The sequence below is a fragment of the Pleurodeles waltl genome, chromosome 12 (assembly GCF_031143425.1).
Source record: "Pleurodeles waltl isolate 20211129_DDA chromosome 12, aPleWal1.hap1.20221129, whole genome shotgun sequence".
NCBI lineage: Eukaryota > Metazoa > Chordata > Amphibia > Caudata > Salamandridae > Pleurodeles > Pleurodeles waltl.
In genome coordinates this window covers 41,783,426-41,800,900 of record NC_090451.1, presented here as the reverse complement: position 1 = coordinate 41,800,900, position 17,475 = coordinate 41,783,426, and the positions used below count along the sequence as shown (strand labels likewise).

At 47.4% G+C, this 17,475-nt stretch overlaps 1 protein-coding gene across 4 annotated transcripts in view; it reads left to right on the top strand.

Annotated features, from left to right (window-relative positions):
- The window catches only part of LOC138267440 (microtubule-associated protein futsch-like), a 164,707-nt gene that overhangs the window by 28,421 nt on the left and 118,811 nt on the right, over positions 1 to 17,475 (top strand). Inside the window, exons 1-2 of one of the 4 annotated variants that reach the window (XM_069216378.1) lie at positions 13,156 to 13,221; positions 16,570 to 16,724. In XM_069216378.1, coding sequence (XP_069072479.1) covers positions 16,577 to 16,724 — 148 coding nt within the window. In that variant the 5' untranslated portion in view covers positions 13,156 to 13,221; positions 16,570 to 16,576. Of the gene's footprint in view, positions 1 to 13,155; positions 13,352 to 16,569; positions 16,725 to 17,475 lie in introns of those variants that run through there. The other 3 variants (XM_069216375.1, XM_069216376.1, XM_069216377.1) reach the window with 3 other exon arrangements.

The following is a 17,475-nucleotide window of genomic DNA, read 5'->3' as shown; positions in this document are numbered from 1 at the left end:
ACTGTCTCGCACGCGACGCCGTCTGACGTCATACAGGCAATAAGAGGTCCTCGACGACGTGCGGACGTCAGTTCCCTTTTTTCCGTGCATTCGAAACGGTTATCTTCGAGGGAGCAACTGTTACTCTTGCGGTTACAGTGTATATCTTGCTGCGTACTCTTTCTCCGTGGAAATAATGTCGCAGAGAAAGTCTGGATTTAAGCCTTGTCGTGAGTGTGGAGGCAAGATGTCGGTGACGGATCCTCATTCCGATTGCCTTTGGTGTTTGAGCTCCGACCACGACGTCTCGACTTGTGATTCATGTCAGCACATGAATCCGAAGGCCCTTAAAGAACGTGAGGCGAAGCTGTTTATGGCCAAGTCAAAGGAGAAGCATCACAAGAAGTCTTCTCCAAAACATCGGCGTCATCGAGACTCCCGGCGCCGTAGAGAATCTCGGCGTCATTCAAGGGAGGCTCGTTCCAGGTCTCCGGATCGGCGCCGAAAGACATGGGAGGTCAGCCCCACGGTGACGCCGCATCCTTCGACGCCGTTGCCCTCTCCGGCGTCACCAACTTCGCCTGGACAGGCGTCGGTGATTGAGGTATTGGAGCCTCAAGTGTTTTCTCCGGCGCAGACGCCGAGGCCGGAGTCGGGGTCGCCTCCGAGACAGGCACCCCAGTATCCGGCTTTTCCCACCCCTGGAGCCGATAGTTCCGCATTCTTGAATGCGATGTATGCCATCTTCCAACAGATGGCTCCAGGGGGTGCTCCGGCTGGGCCTTTGGCCTTTTCTTTGGGTGATCCTGCGCCTCTTCGGCCGGCACCCTTTATGCCCTTTCTCCCGTTTGGGAACGTGGGCTCGGCGCCAGTGTCGGCGCCGGTGGCCGCTCCGGTGGCTTCTGAAGGATTGGCCCCGGGGATTTCCATCCCGTCGACGTCGGGATTTCGGCCTGTGACTCCGGTGGGTCCATCTGCTTCAGCTGCTCTTTCGTCGGCGCCGAAGTTACATGTGGCGCCGGACGCGGCGTCGGTGGCTTCTGAAGATCGGCGCCGATCTTCGACTTCGGCGGAGGCATTGTCGACTCCGCGTATTGAACAACGACTTCATTCGAGGAGACGTGCTCTCCGGGTACTAGAAGAGCAGGAGTACCAACGAGCCCTAGAGGAAGGAGAGCTAGAGGACTCGGGTGATGGGCTGCGTGGACTGGAGTCGGCCAGTGGGCTGGACACTTCCCCTGAGTGGGACCTTTCGTCCCCGGGGGAATATACTGAGGAAGCTGCTTCCTTTCATACAGTGGTACGGAAGGCAGCTAGTTTTTTGGACCTGCCTTTGCCGGTGGTGGAGGCAAAACAAAACCTTTTGACGGAGGTGTTGCATCCGGCCTCAGCCGCGGCGGAGCCTCTGTTACCTTTTAATGACGCTCTGCTGGATCCGGTTTTAGAGGTGTGGAAGAGGCCGGCATCTTCCCCAGCAGTTCACAGAGCCGTGGCCAGGAGGTATCGGACGGCTCCAACTGATCCTGGTTTCCTATCTAGGCACCCTACGCCGGAGAGCTTGGTAGTGCAGGCCTCCTGTTCGTCCAAGTCAGCGCCTGGTTCTTTCCCGACGGTGCCTGGGGACAGAGACTCAAAAAAGCTAGAGGCGCAGTCCAAGAAGATTTTTTCGTCCTGCAGTCTGGCGTTAAAGGCCACTAATGCGACCTGTATCCTGGGGAGGTATATTCATGCTCTGATGGATGACATCTCCTCTTCGTTTACAGAGCTTCCCCAGGGTCTTTTGGATCTTGTCTCTGATGCCCAGGCTGCTGCGACCCAAATTATCCAGACGGGACTGGATACCACCGACTCGGTAGCCAGAGCAATGGGCACAACTGTGGTGGAAAGGAGACAGGCCTGGCTCCGTAACTCGGGCTTTTCGGCAGATGTACAGTCCACATTGTTGGATCTCCCGTTTGATGGGGACAAACTGTTTGGGGCTAAGGCTGATTCGGCCTTGGAACGTTTTAAGGAGAGCAGGGCCACGGCTAAGTCGTTGGGACTCCAAGCTCCTTCTTCCACGGCCTCTTCCAGATTCTTCAGGAGGTTTCGTGGATTTGGGCGTGGCTCTTCCTCCTCTTCCTTTCGGGGAAGATATCAGCAACCTGCCTCTTCCCACCCCTATAGATCTTTTAGGGGAAGGGGTAGGGTCCGCACCAGGGGAGCCTCTCAGCAGCACTCTGCCTCTTCCTCATCCTCTGGCGGGGTGCAGCAGGGGAAGCAGCCTTAGGCTTCCACCATTTCCCACTCACTCCTCTCCTGTAGGGGGAAGATTACAGCATTTTCTCACCAAATGGGAGACTGTTACGTCGGACACTTGGGTTCTCAGTGTTGTGGGAAAAGGCTACACCCTTCCCTTTCGGGAGTTTCCGCCCCTCATCCCGCCCCGCCCTTCGTATTGTTCACAAGAACACCTCCTGTTGCTAGAACAGGAGGTAGAAGTCCTCCTTTTAAAGGGCGCGGTGGAGTTGGTCCCGGAGCAGGAAAGGGGTCAAGGAGTTTACTCAAGGTATTTCCTGATTCCCAAGAAGGATGGTCGTTTGAGACCAATTCTGGACCTGAGGATCTTGAATTGGTTCCTCAAGCAGGAAAAGTTCAAGATGCTGACCCTAGCACAGGTGCTTTTGGCGTTGAACATGGAAGACTGGATGGTGTCTGTCGACTTGCAGGATGCTTACTTTCATATCCCGATACTCAAGTCACACAGGAAGTATCTCCGGTTTGTGGTGGGATCGCAACACTACCAGTTTGCGGTCCTTCCGTTTGGTCTTACTTCAGCACCTCGAGTCTTCACGAAGGTGATGTCGGTGGTTGCGGCAGAGCTCAGAAGGAAGGGGATAGCAGTATTCCCTTACTTGGACGATTGGTTGATCAAAGCCAAGTCCCCGGAGCTTGTGTTGCGTCATCTGCAGTCAACAACCCAGTTGTTGTTCGACCTGGGCTTTTCGGTGAACGAGCCCAAATCTCACCTGGAGCCCTCTCAGCGCCTCCTGTTCATAGGGGCAGTACTGGATACAACATTGGGTCTGGCCTTTCCTCCGCCTCAGCGGATTCAAGATATTCAGGATTTGGTTCCAATGTTTCGAAATGGAGCGGTAGTTCCAGTCCTCAAGGTCCTTCGTCTGCTCGGTCTTTTTGCCTCCTGCATTCTGTTGGTCATGCATGCTCGCTGGCACATGAGGGCTCTTCAGTGGTGCCTCCGAAGGCAGTGGTCTCAACACAGAGGGGATCTAGAGGGTACTGTCAAGATCTCCAGAGATGCTGCTGTGGATTTGAAGTGGTGGATTGCAGGCAACAATCTTTCACAAGGAAAGCCGTTCCAGCAGTCGCCACCAGTGGCCACAGTCATAACGGATGCTTCCACTCTAGGGTGGGGAGCTCATCTGGGGGATCTGGAGATCAAAGGTCTTTGGTCTCCAGAGGAACAGATTTTTCACATCAATCTGTTAGAGTTACGGGCTGTACGTCTGGCTCTCAAGGCCTTCCTCCCTTCCCTTCGTGGTCAGTCGGTACAGGTCCTAACGGACAATACTACCACGATGTGGTACATAAACAAGCAGGGAGGAGTGGGGTCGTACCTTCTCTGCAGAGAAGCTCTTCGACTATGGTCCTGGGCAAAGGACCATCGGATTTGCTTGATAGCAAACCATCTGGCCGGAGTCTTGAACGTGCGTGCGGACAGTCTCAGTCGCCACTTCTCGGCAGACCACGAGTGGCGTCTCCATCCAGATCAAGTCCGTTTAATCTTCCACAAGTGGGGGTTTCCTCGGGTAGATCTGTTCGCCACTCGAGAGAACGCGCATTGTCCGTTGTTCTGCAGCCTTCAGTATCCGATGCAGGAAGCGTTGGGGGACGCGTTTCAAATGACCTGGTGCGGCCAGTTGCTTTACGCGTTTCCTCCCATACCCTTGATTCCTCGAGTATTGAGGAAGATTCGCCAAGACCGGGCTCTAGTAATCTTAATAGCTCCGGATTGGCCAAGGAGGGTGTGGTACTCCGACCTTCTCCAACTCTCAACGTGCCCGCCGCTCCGTCTCCCTTTCAGGGCAGACCTCCTCTCACAGTCGCAGGGGCAGGTTCTACACCCCAACCTCCAGAGTCTGCACCTACATGCCTGGAGATTGAACGGGGCAACCTGAGTTCCTTCTCTCTCCCGCCTGAGGTAGTGGATGTTATATTAGCGGCCAGGCGACACTCCACTAAATCTATCTACGCTAATAGGTGGTCTAAATTTGTTGCGTGGTGTGGAGAGAGGCAGATTGATCCTTTACATGCTCATCTATCGGACGTTTTGTCTTTTGCTCTATCTCTGGCGCAGAAAGGCTGTGCAGTGGCTACCATTAAAGGTTATTTATCGGCCTTGTCAGCCTTCATATGTCTTCCAGACCAACCATCTTTATTTAAATCCCCTATTGTTATCAGATTCTTGAAAGGTCTTCTAAATCAATATCCTCCAAAGCCATTCGTTATGCCGCAATGGGATTTGTCCTTAGTCCTGACTTTCCTTATGGGGTCCCCTTTTGAACCTATGCATTCTTGCCCCTTGAGGTATTTGGTTTTAAAAACAGTCTTCCTGATAGCTATAACATCAGCAAGGAGAGTGAGTGAGTTGCAGGCCTTATCAGTAAAACCCCCTTATACAACTTTTTATGGGGATAAGGTGGTGTTGAGGACCAAGGCTGCTTTCCTCCCGAAGGTTGTTTCACCCTTCCATTTGGCTCAGGCAATTACTTTGTCCACGTTCTATCCTCCGCCTCATCCTTCCAAAGAGGAAGAAAGACTGCACCGTCTGGACCCAAAGAGAGCGTTGAGCTTCTTTATCGATAGAACAAAGGATTTCAGGCTGGAGGATCAGCTGTTTATTGGATACGTGGGCAAGAGGAGAGGAAAGGCAGTCCACAAGAGAACACTATCCAGGTGGGTTGTTCTTTGCATTAAAATATGTTACTCTTTGGCAAAGAAGGATCCTCCTGAGGGCATTAGAGCTCATTCCACCAGAGCTAAGTCGGCCACTTCGGCCTTAGCCAGAGGTGTTCCTGTGGTCGACATCTGCAAGGCCGCAACTTGGTCGTCCCTTCACACTTTTGCAAAACATTACTGTTTAGATTCTGAGGTTAGAAGGGACGGCCATTTTGCACGGTCAGTGCTGCAGGATTTCTTGGTTTGACCATTTAGGCACCCACCGCCGGGCGTGGTACTGCTTTGGGACTCTATTCATGAGGTGAGGAATCCACAGGTAGTTGTATCCATCAGAAGAACGAGTTACTTACCTTCGGTAACGACTTTTCTGGTGGATACATTAGCTACCTGTGGATTCCTCACGGTCCCACCCGCCTCCCCGTTGCCTTTATGGTCTTGCCAAGTAATCCTTGAGTGTGCTCCTCTTGGTCTTTGAGGGTGCAATAGATGTATATATATAATATATTTATATATATGTAGGTATATGTCTATATATCTTTATGTATATACTTGGTGTGTGTATATATTTTAAAAGAGAGAGTTTTATATATATATATATATATATATATGTACATAAAAAGATTTACAGTTATTCATACAATGTGGTGTATTTTTACATTATAATGGATGTTGCTTTGTTCTTTCATTGCATTGCCTGGTTGTTCTCATGCACGTAAAAAATGATTGGTACTGACGTCCGCACGTCGTCGAGGACCTCTTATTGCCTGTATGACGTCAGACGGCGTCGCGTGCGAGACAGTGACGTCCTCGTCGACGTGCAGAGACTAGTAAGAAGATTTCCGTAGAATGCTGGCGCCATGGGAGTATTCATGAGGTGAGGAATCCACAGGTAGCTAATGTATCCACCAGAAAAGTCGTTACCGAAGGTAAGTAACTCGTTCTTCTTGGTTACACATTTTGCAATTGAGCCACTGGATGGGTATGGCCTTCTCGCTCCCTTTAACACCAAAGGATAAAAGTGTACATTTCTTTCAGGAACTAAATTACTACACAATGTTAAATAAATATATGTTTTACATACTTAATTGAGATATTACACAGTCTTTAAAAAAATCTGAGTCAAAGGAATTAAGGTCACTGTAAGGAAATGTCTCCCTGTTGCAGTTACCCCCCACTTTTTGCCTGATACTGATGCTGACTTGACTGAGAAGTGTGCTGGGACCCTGCTAACCAGGCCCCAGCACCAGTGTTCTTTCACATAAAATGTACCATTGTTTCCACAATTGACACACCCCTGGCACACAGATAAGTCCCTTGTAAAAGATACCAGTGGTACCAAGGGCCCTGTGACCAGGGAAGGTCCCTAAGGGCTGCAGCATATGTTGTGCCACCCTAAGGAACCCCTCACCTAACACATGCACACTGCCATTGCAGATTGTGTGTGTTGGTGGGGAGAAAAAGGCAAAGTCGACATGGCATCCCCCTCAGGATGCCATGCACACAAAATGCTGCCTGTGGCATGGGTAAGTCACCCCTCTAGCAGGCCTTACAGCCCTAAGGCAGGATGCACTATACCACAGGTGAGGGCTCAGATGCATGAGCAATATGCCCCTACAATGTCTAAGTCTATTCTTAGACATTGTAAGTACAATGTGGCCATATTAAGTATATGGTCTGTCAGTTTGTCAAAAACAAACTCCAGAGCTCCATAATGGCTACACTGAATACTAGGAAGTTTGGTGTCAAACTTCTCAGAATAATAAACCCACACTGATGCCAGTGTTGGACTTATTAAAAAATGCACACAGAGGGCATCTTAGAGATGCCCGCTGTATTTTACCCAATTGTTCAGTGCAGGACTGACTGGTCTGTGCCAGCCTGCTGCTGAGAGACGAGTTTCTGACCCCATGTGGTGAGGGCCTTTGTGCCCTCTGAGGTAAGAAACAAAGCCTGCTCTGGGTGGAGGTGCTTCACACCTCCCCCTGCAGGAACTGTAACACCTAGCAGTGAGCCTCAAAGGCTCAGGCTTCGTGTTACAATGCCCCAGGGCACTCGAGCTAGTGGAGATGCCCGCCCCCTGGACACAGCTCCCACTTTTGGCGGCAAGTCTAGGGAGATAATGAGAAAAACAAGGAGGAGTCACCCACCAGTCAGGACAGCCCTAAGGTGTCCTGAGCTGAGGTGACCCCTGCCTTTAGAAATCCTCCATCTTGATTTTGGAGGATTCCCCCCAATAGGAATAGGGATGTGTCCCCCTCCCCTCAGGGAGGAGGCACAAAGAGAGTATAGCCATCCTCAAGGACAGAAGCCATTGGCTACTGCCCTCCCAGACCTAAACACACCCCTAAATTCTGTATTTAGGGTCTCCCCAGAACCTAGGAAACCAGATTCCTGCAACCTAAAGAAGAAGAAGGACTGCTGACCTGAAGCCCTGCAGTGAAGACGGAGACGACAACTGACTTGGCCCCAGCCCCACCGGCCTGTCTCCCTACTTCGAAGAAAACTGCAACAGTGACGCATCCAACAGGGTCCAGCGACCTCTGAAGCCTCAGAGGACTACCCTGCATCCAAAGGACCAAGAAGCTCCCGAGAACAGCGGCCCTGTTCAAGAAACTGCAACTCTTTGCAACAAAGAAGCAACTTTTAAAGACCACACGTTTCCCGCCTGAAGCGTGAGACTTTCCACTCTGCACCCGACGCCCCCGGCTCGACCTGTGGAAAACTAAAACTACAGGGAGGACTCCCCGGCGACTGTGGAAAACTAAAACTACAGGGAGGACTCCCCGGCGACTGCGAGCCCGTGAGTAGCCAGAGTTGACCCTCCACAGCGACCCCTGCAGAGGAAATCCAGAGGCTCCCCCTGACCGCGACTGCCTGCTTCAAGGAATCCGACGCCTGGAAACCACACTGCACCTGCAGCCCCCAGGACCTGAAGGAACCGAACTCCAGTGCAGGAGCGACCCCCAGGTGACCCTCTGCCTAGCCCAGGTGGTGGCTACCCCGAGGAGCCACCCCTGGGCCTGCCTGCATCGTTAAAGAGACCCCCGGGTCTCCCCATTGATTTCTATTTGAAACCTGACGCCTGTTTGCACTCTGCACCCGGCCGCCCCTGTGCCGCTGAGGGTGTACTTTCTGTGCCTGCTTGTGTGCCCCCCCCCCACCCCCGGTGCCCTACAAAACCGCCCTGGTCTGCCCTCCATAGTCGCGGGTACTTACCTGCTGGCAGACTGGAACCGGGGCACCCATATTTCAATTGAAGCCTATGTGTTTTGGGCACCACTTTGACCTCTGCACCTGACCGGCCCTGAGCTGCTGGTGTGGTAACTTTGGGGTTGCCTTGAACCCCCAACAGTGGGCTACCTTGGACCCAACTTTGAACCCCGTAAGTGTTTTACTTACCTGTGAACTTAACATTTACTTACCTCCCCCAGGAACTGTTGATTTTTGCAGTGTCCACTTTTAAAATAGCTTATTGCCATTTTTGCCGAAACTGTACATGCTATTGTGATAGTTCAAAGTTCCTAAAGTACCTGAGTGAAATACCTTTCATTTAAAGTATTGTTTGTAAATCTTGAACCTGTGGTTCTTAAAATAAACTAAGAAAATATATTTTTCTATATAAAAACCAATTGGCCTGGAATTGTCTTTGAGTGTGTGATCCTCATTTATCGCCTATGTGTGTACAACAAATGCTTAACACTACCCTCTGATAAGCCTACTGCTCGACCACACTACCACAAAATAGAGCATTAGAATTATCTCTTTTTGACACTATCTTACCTCTAAGGGGAACCCTTGGACTCTGTGCACACTATTTCTTACTTTGAAATAGAATATACAGAGCCAACTTCCTACAGTCACTCTTTTTTATTTTCGATACCAGGAGACATTAACATTTCAGTAATGGCAATTATAGGTAGTTGCAAAACAAAGGTCTCTCCTGAAAGGTTAAATGACTTCAAAGAGACAAAGGTGTAGTGTAGAGCTCAGCTGCACACAGACCGGTGGTGCAGACAAGCTGTTCACATTTGTATTAACTAGGATTGGGGCAACGGTTGGTGAGGTGATCATTAAAATGTTTACTTATTTTTGTGATTTGATATAGTGTGAGTTGACCCAGAAGCGTCAGAGCGCTTTAGAAAAATACATTTACAAACTATCAACACAATAAACTATTTGAAATACAGAGCAGGTCGAAGACAGTGAAGAGTGTATGAGACATAGCAGATTTAGCCCAAGTGTCTTTCAAAGAAAAAAATTGTAAGTTCCTTTTTAGATGTAAGATGGAATTGAGTGATATGGAAGGTCGGAAGGAGTTCCAGGATCTAGCAGTGCCTCCCAAGATTATTGGGTTAATGTATCATTTTTATTTGAAGGTAGAAGGTTCCAGGTGAAGGTAGTGTGAGTTTCTTGAACCCCGTTTTGTGTCTGGGCTTTTCAATGTTCTAGTTCAGTAGATGGGCAAAGTGGAATGCAGGGCCTTGTGTATGTGACGCAGGCAATTTTAAATTGTGCTCTTGCCTTACTTGGAAGCTATTGGAGGAATAGCAGGAAAAGTACAATGTGGTCAGATTTTGTGTACAGTCACAAAGCAGGCTGCAGCATGTAGAATTGTGCTGATGAGGGCAAAGTGTGCTTTGTGGAAGCCTGAGAGCAGTGAGTTACCATAGTGTAGCCTAGAAAGAGCCAGCACCTGAACAAATGAGTTTTTAGGTGCTGTTCTAGAATGAACAACCTGACCCCCCTGAGTAACTTTAGTTAGAACGGGGAACTCGTGGTCATGATTTCATTCTGGAAGTTGAGACAATTGTCAAGCATGATGGCAAGAGACTTGACATTCTGAACAATTATGGATTGGCATTCCAGGACACAGAGGGAATGTATCCATTCTTGTACAGTTTTAGGTTGGATTGCTTCAGTGATATATGGAGTAATTCTGTCTTTGCAGGGTTAGGTTTAAGGTGGCGAGTTGGCATCAATGTATGAATTCTTAAAGTGCTTTGCACCATAGTCCAGCCCTGCCCACCTGTTTCATAATATGCATATTCCTTAGGGGGATGGATCACTGGTTGAGGTTTGGACCACCTATTCCTCAGATTCAAGAATTTCTGAGAAGGTAAGTGAATCCACCCAAGATTATAAATCACGATGAGGCGGTCCGTTTTTTAAGTGATGATTTGAAACATCCAGTGATATAACACCTGTTATCACTTGGGATTCAGCCCTGGACTTGTTATATTTTTCTTAAAGTTGGCTACCATTATGAATATCGCTGGACATGGAACAAGTGATATTTCAACACAAGAGCCTTGAGAAAGCCCCAGGCCTTTCAGCCATGTAAGAGGCAAAACATGTGTCAGCTGTACTGCTACCAAAGTCTTATACCGATGCACAGTTGGAAAAACTGAGCCATGTTCAGCTCAATTACCTTCTACTGTGAAAACAACTTGGAGAATAAAATCTTTATGTATGATTTCTTGACAATGTGTTGGAAAGAAAGGTAATGTTGTCCGAAGAAGAGACCTTGAAGTCTGGGTACTGCCAGCATATAGATGAAACAGGATCACAGGGTTCCTAAGGGTCTCACAAAGTGGCTCCAGATAGAGGTTAAATAGGGTTGGTGAGCGGTTCGTGCAATGACAAAACACTTATTGTAGGTTGACATGATTAGAGACATACAGGGAGTGCAGAATTATTAGGCAAGTTGTATTTTTGAGGATTAATTTTATTATTGAACAACAACCATGTTCTCAATGAACCCAAAAAACTCATTAATATCAAAGCTGAATATTTTTGGAAGTAGTTTTTAGTTTGTTTTTAGTTTTAGCTATGTTAGGGGGATATCTGTGTGTGCAGGTGACTATTACTGTGCATAATTATTAGGCAACTTAACAAAAAACAAATATATACCCATTTCAATTATTACCAGTGAAACCAATATAACATCTCAACATTCACAAATATACATTTCTGACATTCAAAAACAAAACAAAAACAAATCAGTGACCAATATAGCCACCTTTTTTTGCAAGGACACTCAAAAGCCTGCCATCCATGGATTCTGTCAGTGTTTTGATCTGTTCACCATCAACATTGCGTGCAGCAGCAACCACAGCCTCCCAGACACTTTTCAGAGAGGTGTACTGTTTTCCCTCCTTGTAAATCTCACATTTGATGATGGACCACAGGTTCTCAATGGGGTTCAGATCAGGTGAACAAGGAGGCCATGTCATTAGATTTCCTTCTTTTATACCCTTTCTTGCCAGCCACGCTGTGGAGTACTTGGACGCGTGTGATGGAGCATTGCCCTGCATGAAAATCATGTTTTTCTTGAAGGATGCAGGCTTCTTCCTGTACCACTGCTTGAAGAAGGTGTCTTCCAGGAACTGGCAGTAGGACTGGGAGTTGAGCTTGACTCCATCCTCAACCCGAAAAGGCCCCACAAGCTCATCTTCGATGATACCAGCCCAAACCAGTACTCCACCTCCACCTTGCTGGCGTCTGAGTCGGACTGGAGCTCTCTGCCCTTTACCAATCCAGCCACGGGCCCATCCATCTGGCCCATCAAGACTCACTCTCATTTCATCAGTCCATAAAACCTTAGAAAAATCAGTCTCGAGATATTTCTTGGCCCAGTCTTGACGTTTCAGCTTGTGTGTCTTGTTCAGTGGTGGTCGTCTTTTAGCCTTTCTTACCTTGGCCATGTCTCTGAGTATTGCACACCTTGTGCTTTTGGGCACTCCAGTGATGTTGCAGCTCTGAAATATGGCCAAACTGGTGGCAAGTGGCATCGTGGCAACTGCACGCTTGACTTTTCTCAGTTCATGGGCAGTTATTTTGCGCCTTGGTTTTTCCACACGCTTCTTGCGACCCTGTTGACTATTTTGAATGAAACGCTTGATTGTTCGATGATCACGCTTCAGAAGCTTTGCAATTTTAAGAGTGCTGCATCCCTCTGCAAGATATCTCACTATTTTTGACTTTTCTGAGCCTGTCAAGTCCTTCTTTTGACCCATTTTGCCAAAGGAAAGGAAGTTGCCTAATAATTATGCACACCTGATATAGGGTGTTGATGTCATTGGACCACACCCCTTCTCATTACAGAGATGCACATCACCTAATATGCTTAATTGGTAGTAGGCTTTCGAGCCTATACAGCTTGGAGTAAGACAACATGCATAAAGAGGATGATGTGGTCAAAATACTCATTTGCCTAATAATTCTGCACTCCTTGTAGGGTCAAATTTTCACTACTTTTGAACGGCTCATCAAGAGATAAACCAGCCAAGAAATACTCCTCAATGGTCCATTTAGGTCCTCATGATGCTGATCGACGCATAGTTGTAGACTGTATCTAAAGCAGCTGAAAGATCGAGAACAATAAGTCACGAGTTTCCAGAGCAAATGATGCAGAGCGATTCATAAATGGTCTGCAGAATTGTAGTCTCAGTGCTGTCTGAAGCCAGATTAAATAGTGTCAGTGTAGGTAGGAGGGTGTGGGGTCAGGGGCTTCGAGAATGAGGTACAAAGACTGAAGGCCCCTCTCTTTCGAGCGTTTGAGCTGAGACAGAGACCTGTGTGTGACTCGAGCCACCTGTGGATTGTGTGCCTCTAACGTGGTGTGAATGTGTCCAGTCCAATGTACTTTAAAATGCTCCACTTCTCACAGAAGATCCAAAAGTGTTGGCGATATGACCACCAAACGAGATGTAAAGTCATATTTTGACCTTGTAGAGTTGTCTTTACATTGTTCCATCGTTCAAAAATCTTCATGGGACATTTGTTGCCTCCGCAGCCCTTCGAGGGGATTCGCCGCCCCATGCTAACATCACCCTCTTGTTCGTGGTTTGCGTGGCTTTGAAGGAGTGGACTATCGTGAAGGGGTCACCATATGGTATCAGTATTCTTAAAGTCACCGAAAACAAAGCGAGGGGGGAGCAGGTGACCAGCATGCGACAGGCTGGTTTCGTTCGGCAGCGGATAACCTACTCATTAGGCTACAAAACTATTTACAGTCATGAACGCATGAATAACGGATCCGTATGTGTTTAACTGACCGCTTCCGGTGCAATTACAGCGACTTCTTCCAGGGCAGTATTGAGGGGTCACTTCCGGGATGGGAGGAGCGTTTTTTCCGGGGCGGGATTTGGTAATTCTAATCTGTCGCTGAAGAAATGCGAGCAGACCCCTTCAGCTCCGCCCTATGCATGTCAATCAGTGTAAACCAGCTCTCCTATTGGCTCCCTTTGCCTTCACTCGCCGAAGTCGCCAATGCTGTTTCAGGTATGGAAGTCAGTCAGAGTAGGCACCGAAGCTGAGGAGATCGGGTGGTTGAAACAGCCTGGCGGGAGGTAAGTCCTCCGCTCCGCCGTTTCAAGGATTCCCCCTCCCCGGGCGAGATCCGGGAGTTGTGGTAGGTTTACATACACCTGCGATGACACGCACTGATGGTATCTGCCATCACTAGAATACTATTCCCCAGGCAGCGCCTCCGGGTCCCCAAACCTACCCGAGTGTATTGTAACCCTACGACAGCATACCACCTGGCGGCTGCTGTGGGGCTAGGCCCAGCTTTCCATTATACAGTCAATCGGTATCAAATGCAGTGTTCATATTAGTCCATTGTAGGGCACCAATACTACAATTCCCAGAATCCTTTTCGTCAATGACAGCCCAGGTCTGGAAACAGGGTTCCCATGCCCTGGAGTCGCCGGGTAATCCCACTGGGGAATCTAGAGCTGACACGCTTCTAAAGGACAGGTGCACTTGCTCTGCTGTTAGCCAGGTGTAGTTTGCAAGTTGCATGCTACAAATGACAAAAGTATACTACTATCAAACTGTAGGTTGTGCAAGACAAGATGCTCTGGCTAAAAGCACAGGTTAGGATAGCCCCCCTTATCCCCCCTCCCCCCCGCGTCATATATATTACTGCTCACCGTATCCCACACAGTAATCAAACCTAGGGAACAGTAGCAGAACCAACAAGCACTGTAGCTAGGCACTGCCAGTTTCTGCCAGACATGGTCTTTCAGTTATGATGTCTTGCTTGCCAGGTTACCTAACGCGGACATGGGATGTCAACATCATTCCTTGAAGGTCATTTCAGCCAGAGGGACCAGGACTGAGCTAAGTACACTTGCTCATTGTGGGGTCATTTATGCATATACTCTGTATACGCTTTAACGCCTCGATCGGGTAACAAGAACTATATAATAAATGCAGTTTCAGTTCAGCAATCCCTCTCCTTGTCAAGATACTTACTTACCTACATGTTACTTCACCAGTTTACTTTAGGACAGCCTGAATAATTCACACAGGAAATTGGCTACATCAGAAATTGGGGATACAAGACATTGAATAAACGGTGACGAGCAATGTCAGTGCATGGTCCACCTCTTTTGAATCACTTTATTGGTGTCCAGACCAGTTCCTTTTCCAGGCACTTACCAGGCGCATCGCTGTTAATGAAAACGAGTATTGGCATAGCCAGTAGGTCTCACCTTTTGGGACCTTATAAGTGTTTAACCGTGCAGCACATCATCCTGGGTGCTGTGCTGCCAGGGATTGAAGAGCTATGCAGTTGCTACACCTACCCATAAAAAATGCCAGTTGTCTTGAAGAGAGGATGTGGTATACATTTAGAGCTGCTGACTGTGGAACTGGGAAGCCAGGTTTGAGTCTCAGCATCAGCAGTTTAAAGAAAAGACACCATAAAACAAGGAGCAGTTAGTTAAAAAAGAACAATAATATTAAACATTAAGCATGGCACTGAGTTGCATTGGCTCCAAAAGTGTATGAAGAACTAAAGTTCGTTTTCACACGCATACAGAGCTTCTGGTTGTGAAATGGCGACAGCTGAGCGTGTTTTATGGACACGAGCCAGGTACCTTGAAACAAACCATTGCCGATACGGAGCAGAACACGAGCAGGAAACTAACAAGCCAAACCAAAATAAAAAAGTAGTGTGACCACACAAACGTATATGGACTATCGTGCAATAATCCATGTTACAGGGTCGGTCTACATGGCGGAAACAAAACAGACAAAAGACGGGGCAAAGGTAAAATATTTACCAAAGAAACCAAAGGAATTTTGACAGGCCATGGAATGAATGAAAGTGATGGGTATGTGATGGGTGTGGTGCAAGCCCACAGATGTAGATTACAGCATGTTGATAGCACATGCATGCTGCCTAGGCTCGACCTAATATTGGCAGATAGACATGAACAAGCAAATGCGTCCTACACATTCCTCCTCCCTACATAGCCTCTCTCTAGAGTCCTACAGCTGCAGAGTGCTAACTCCACTTACCACATACTTTTTGTTCCATAGGAGCTAGAGGATGAAAATTATATTTTGATAAAATAATTTTTTTCTTAAGCCACTGTCTCCTGGAATATTTGTCCTCGCTATGGAAGTGATCTACCTGTACACTGAATGCTGCATAGACCTATAATGTTGCAGTAAGGTATGTTGACTGGAATTTGGGTAGCTCTTTTACAGTTGGTAGGGCCTCAGCGCTGTCTGGTTCGGATACCGTCACATGCTGGCCTTCATGGATTTCATCACAGACCACTCTTTTTTGTGTTCTTCAGTGGTTGTTATTGCTTACTGGTGTGGTCTGGACTGTTGGAAGCTCGTTGACAAACTGCTCATATGCAGAACTTGTGTGCACTGTTTGTGTGTGCTTACTGATCTGTGTATTGCAGTTTGTTGTAAGTCATTGTTATCTAGTGGAACAGTTGGTGCACAGTTGCTTGTAAGTGTGGCTCAATGGTTAGAGCGGCAGACCCTGAAGCAGAGATCTGGCTCAAGACCAGGGTTCAAGTCCCGCTTCGGCAGGTCTTGGGCTCAATTCCCCTTGACCAGATAATTCTCGTCTCAGTGCCTAATCTAATTCATGGGTCCCACTCTGCAACTCTGGGCAATAGCTTGCTTAATCTCCACAACGGCCCCAACAGCGCTTGGATGCCTGGCTTCACCCTGGGGGTGCTCAGGAGTGGGCGCCTCACAGGGAAAAGCCAGGAGGGGTTCCAAAGCGGTATGAGTACAGCGCCTTGAGACCCTAACGGGTGAGTAGTGCACTATACAAGTGCTAATTTACATTTACATTTAAGTATCAAGTGAAGTTCTGGGCAGTGTATGATTACTGATACCCAGTCATATGGAATATCTGGGCAGTATTCAATGGGTGTGCAGGGTATGTTCATATCTGTTGTGCTGAGTCTTTGTTAGTTGATGCTTGCTAGAAAGGGAATTCCACTCCCTTTGGTATGGTGTATCAGAATTGCATTTGATGCGTAACAGGTTTTCTTCCTTACGCTTCTAGGTGGATACAAGGTGTCGGTTTACACATGTTCTGCCATCCCTCGCTTCTTACCTGGGCAGGAGTCACAGGGATTGCTAGGCATGACTTCTTGTATATCATTTCATGTCCTCTGTATTGCACTGACCATTGACTACCTTACTGCTTTTTATAATTTTATAAAGGACATTTTTCATTGTTCGCCTCTTTCTTTAAGAAAAAAAAATGAAGAGATCAGTCAGTAGAGAAGGTTCACAATTTGGTGCAGTATAAATATTGGGAGCATAACTTTATTTGTTACATTTACTCTCTATTTCTTTCTTTAGGTGAAAAATGGACTTTATCCCGTTTGACATTTTCAATGACTTGATGCTCGATCTGGTTGGAAAGTACAGCGGACCCCCAATTACATCTACTGATATACAAGGCCTCCAGAGTATTGTGCCTCCCTCGCTCAGCTTGGGCCTCCTGAGCAGATCTGGTGAGTGTCTTACACTGGCAAGCTAAAGCTTAAGCATCCTCTGGACACTGATATGTGCTGAATTTGAGGCGTGCCACCGGTCTGGCTATCATAATATTTAAATAAGAAAGGCAAAAAAGGGCCCAAGGCAAATTTTGAGAGAAGGCAAAACTTACTGGGTGAAAGCATACATCTTTCAGTAGTTATTTCCTCAGAAAACGAACATATATTTGGGAACATTTAAAGGTTTAGCTTTAGTTTAACTATGGAACTTAGTTGGTATTTGTACAGACATTTGCTTCCCAACACTTGATATGTTTGTGTGTGAAATCCTGAAATTCTTGTAGAGATTTTTTTAAATTTGCAATTGTTTATCAAATATCTCTTACTCAGCATATTAGAAGTCAGTGTCTTCCAACAGAATGAAACCTTTGTCTTGTGTATTTCAGTATATTTCCTGTCTCGGGCTCTTCCAAACTCTACAAAGTTAGAGCTTCATTCCATTTCTTTGATTCTGTGGCTTCCAACACCCACCCTCTTGGTTTGGACTACAGTGACTGATGTAAATATATTGTATGGGTCTATGCCTATTCTGTGTAGTCCTTTAGTGAGCAGAAGGCATATATTTTTGACCAATAAGAAACCAAGATGCTTATAGTTTGTGAACCATCTTTTATGAAGAAATGATAAATACAGTTGATGATAATTCAGTTGATACATCCTTGAGTACATCAGCTGCAAGGATGTACAACAAATATCACGGTGGAGGCCT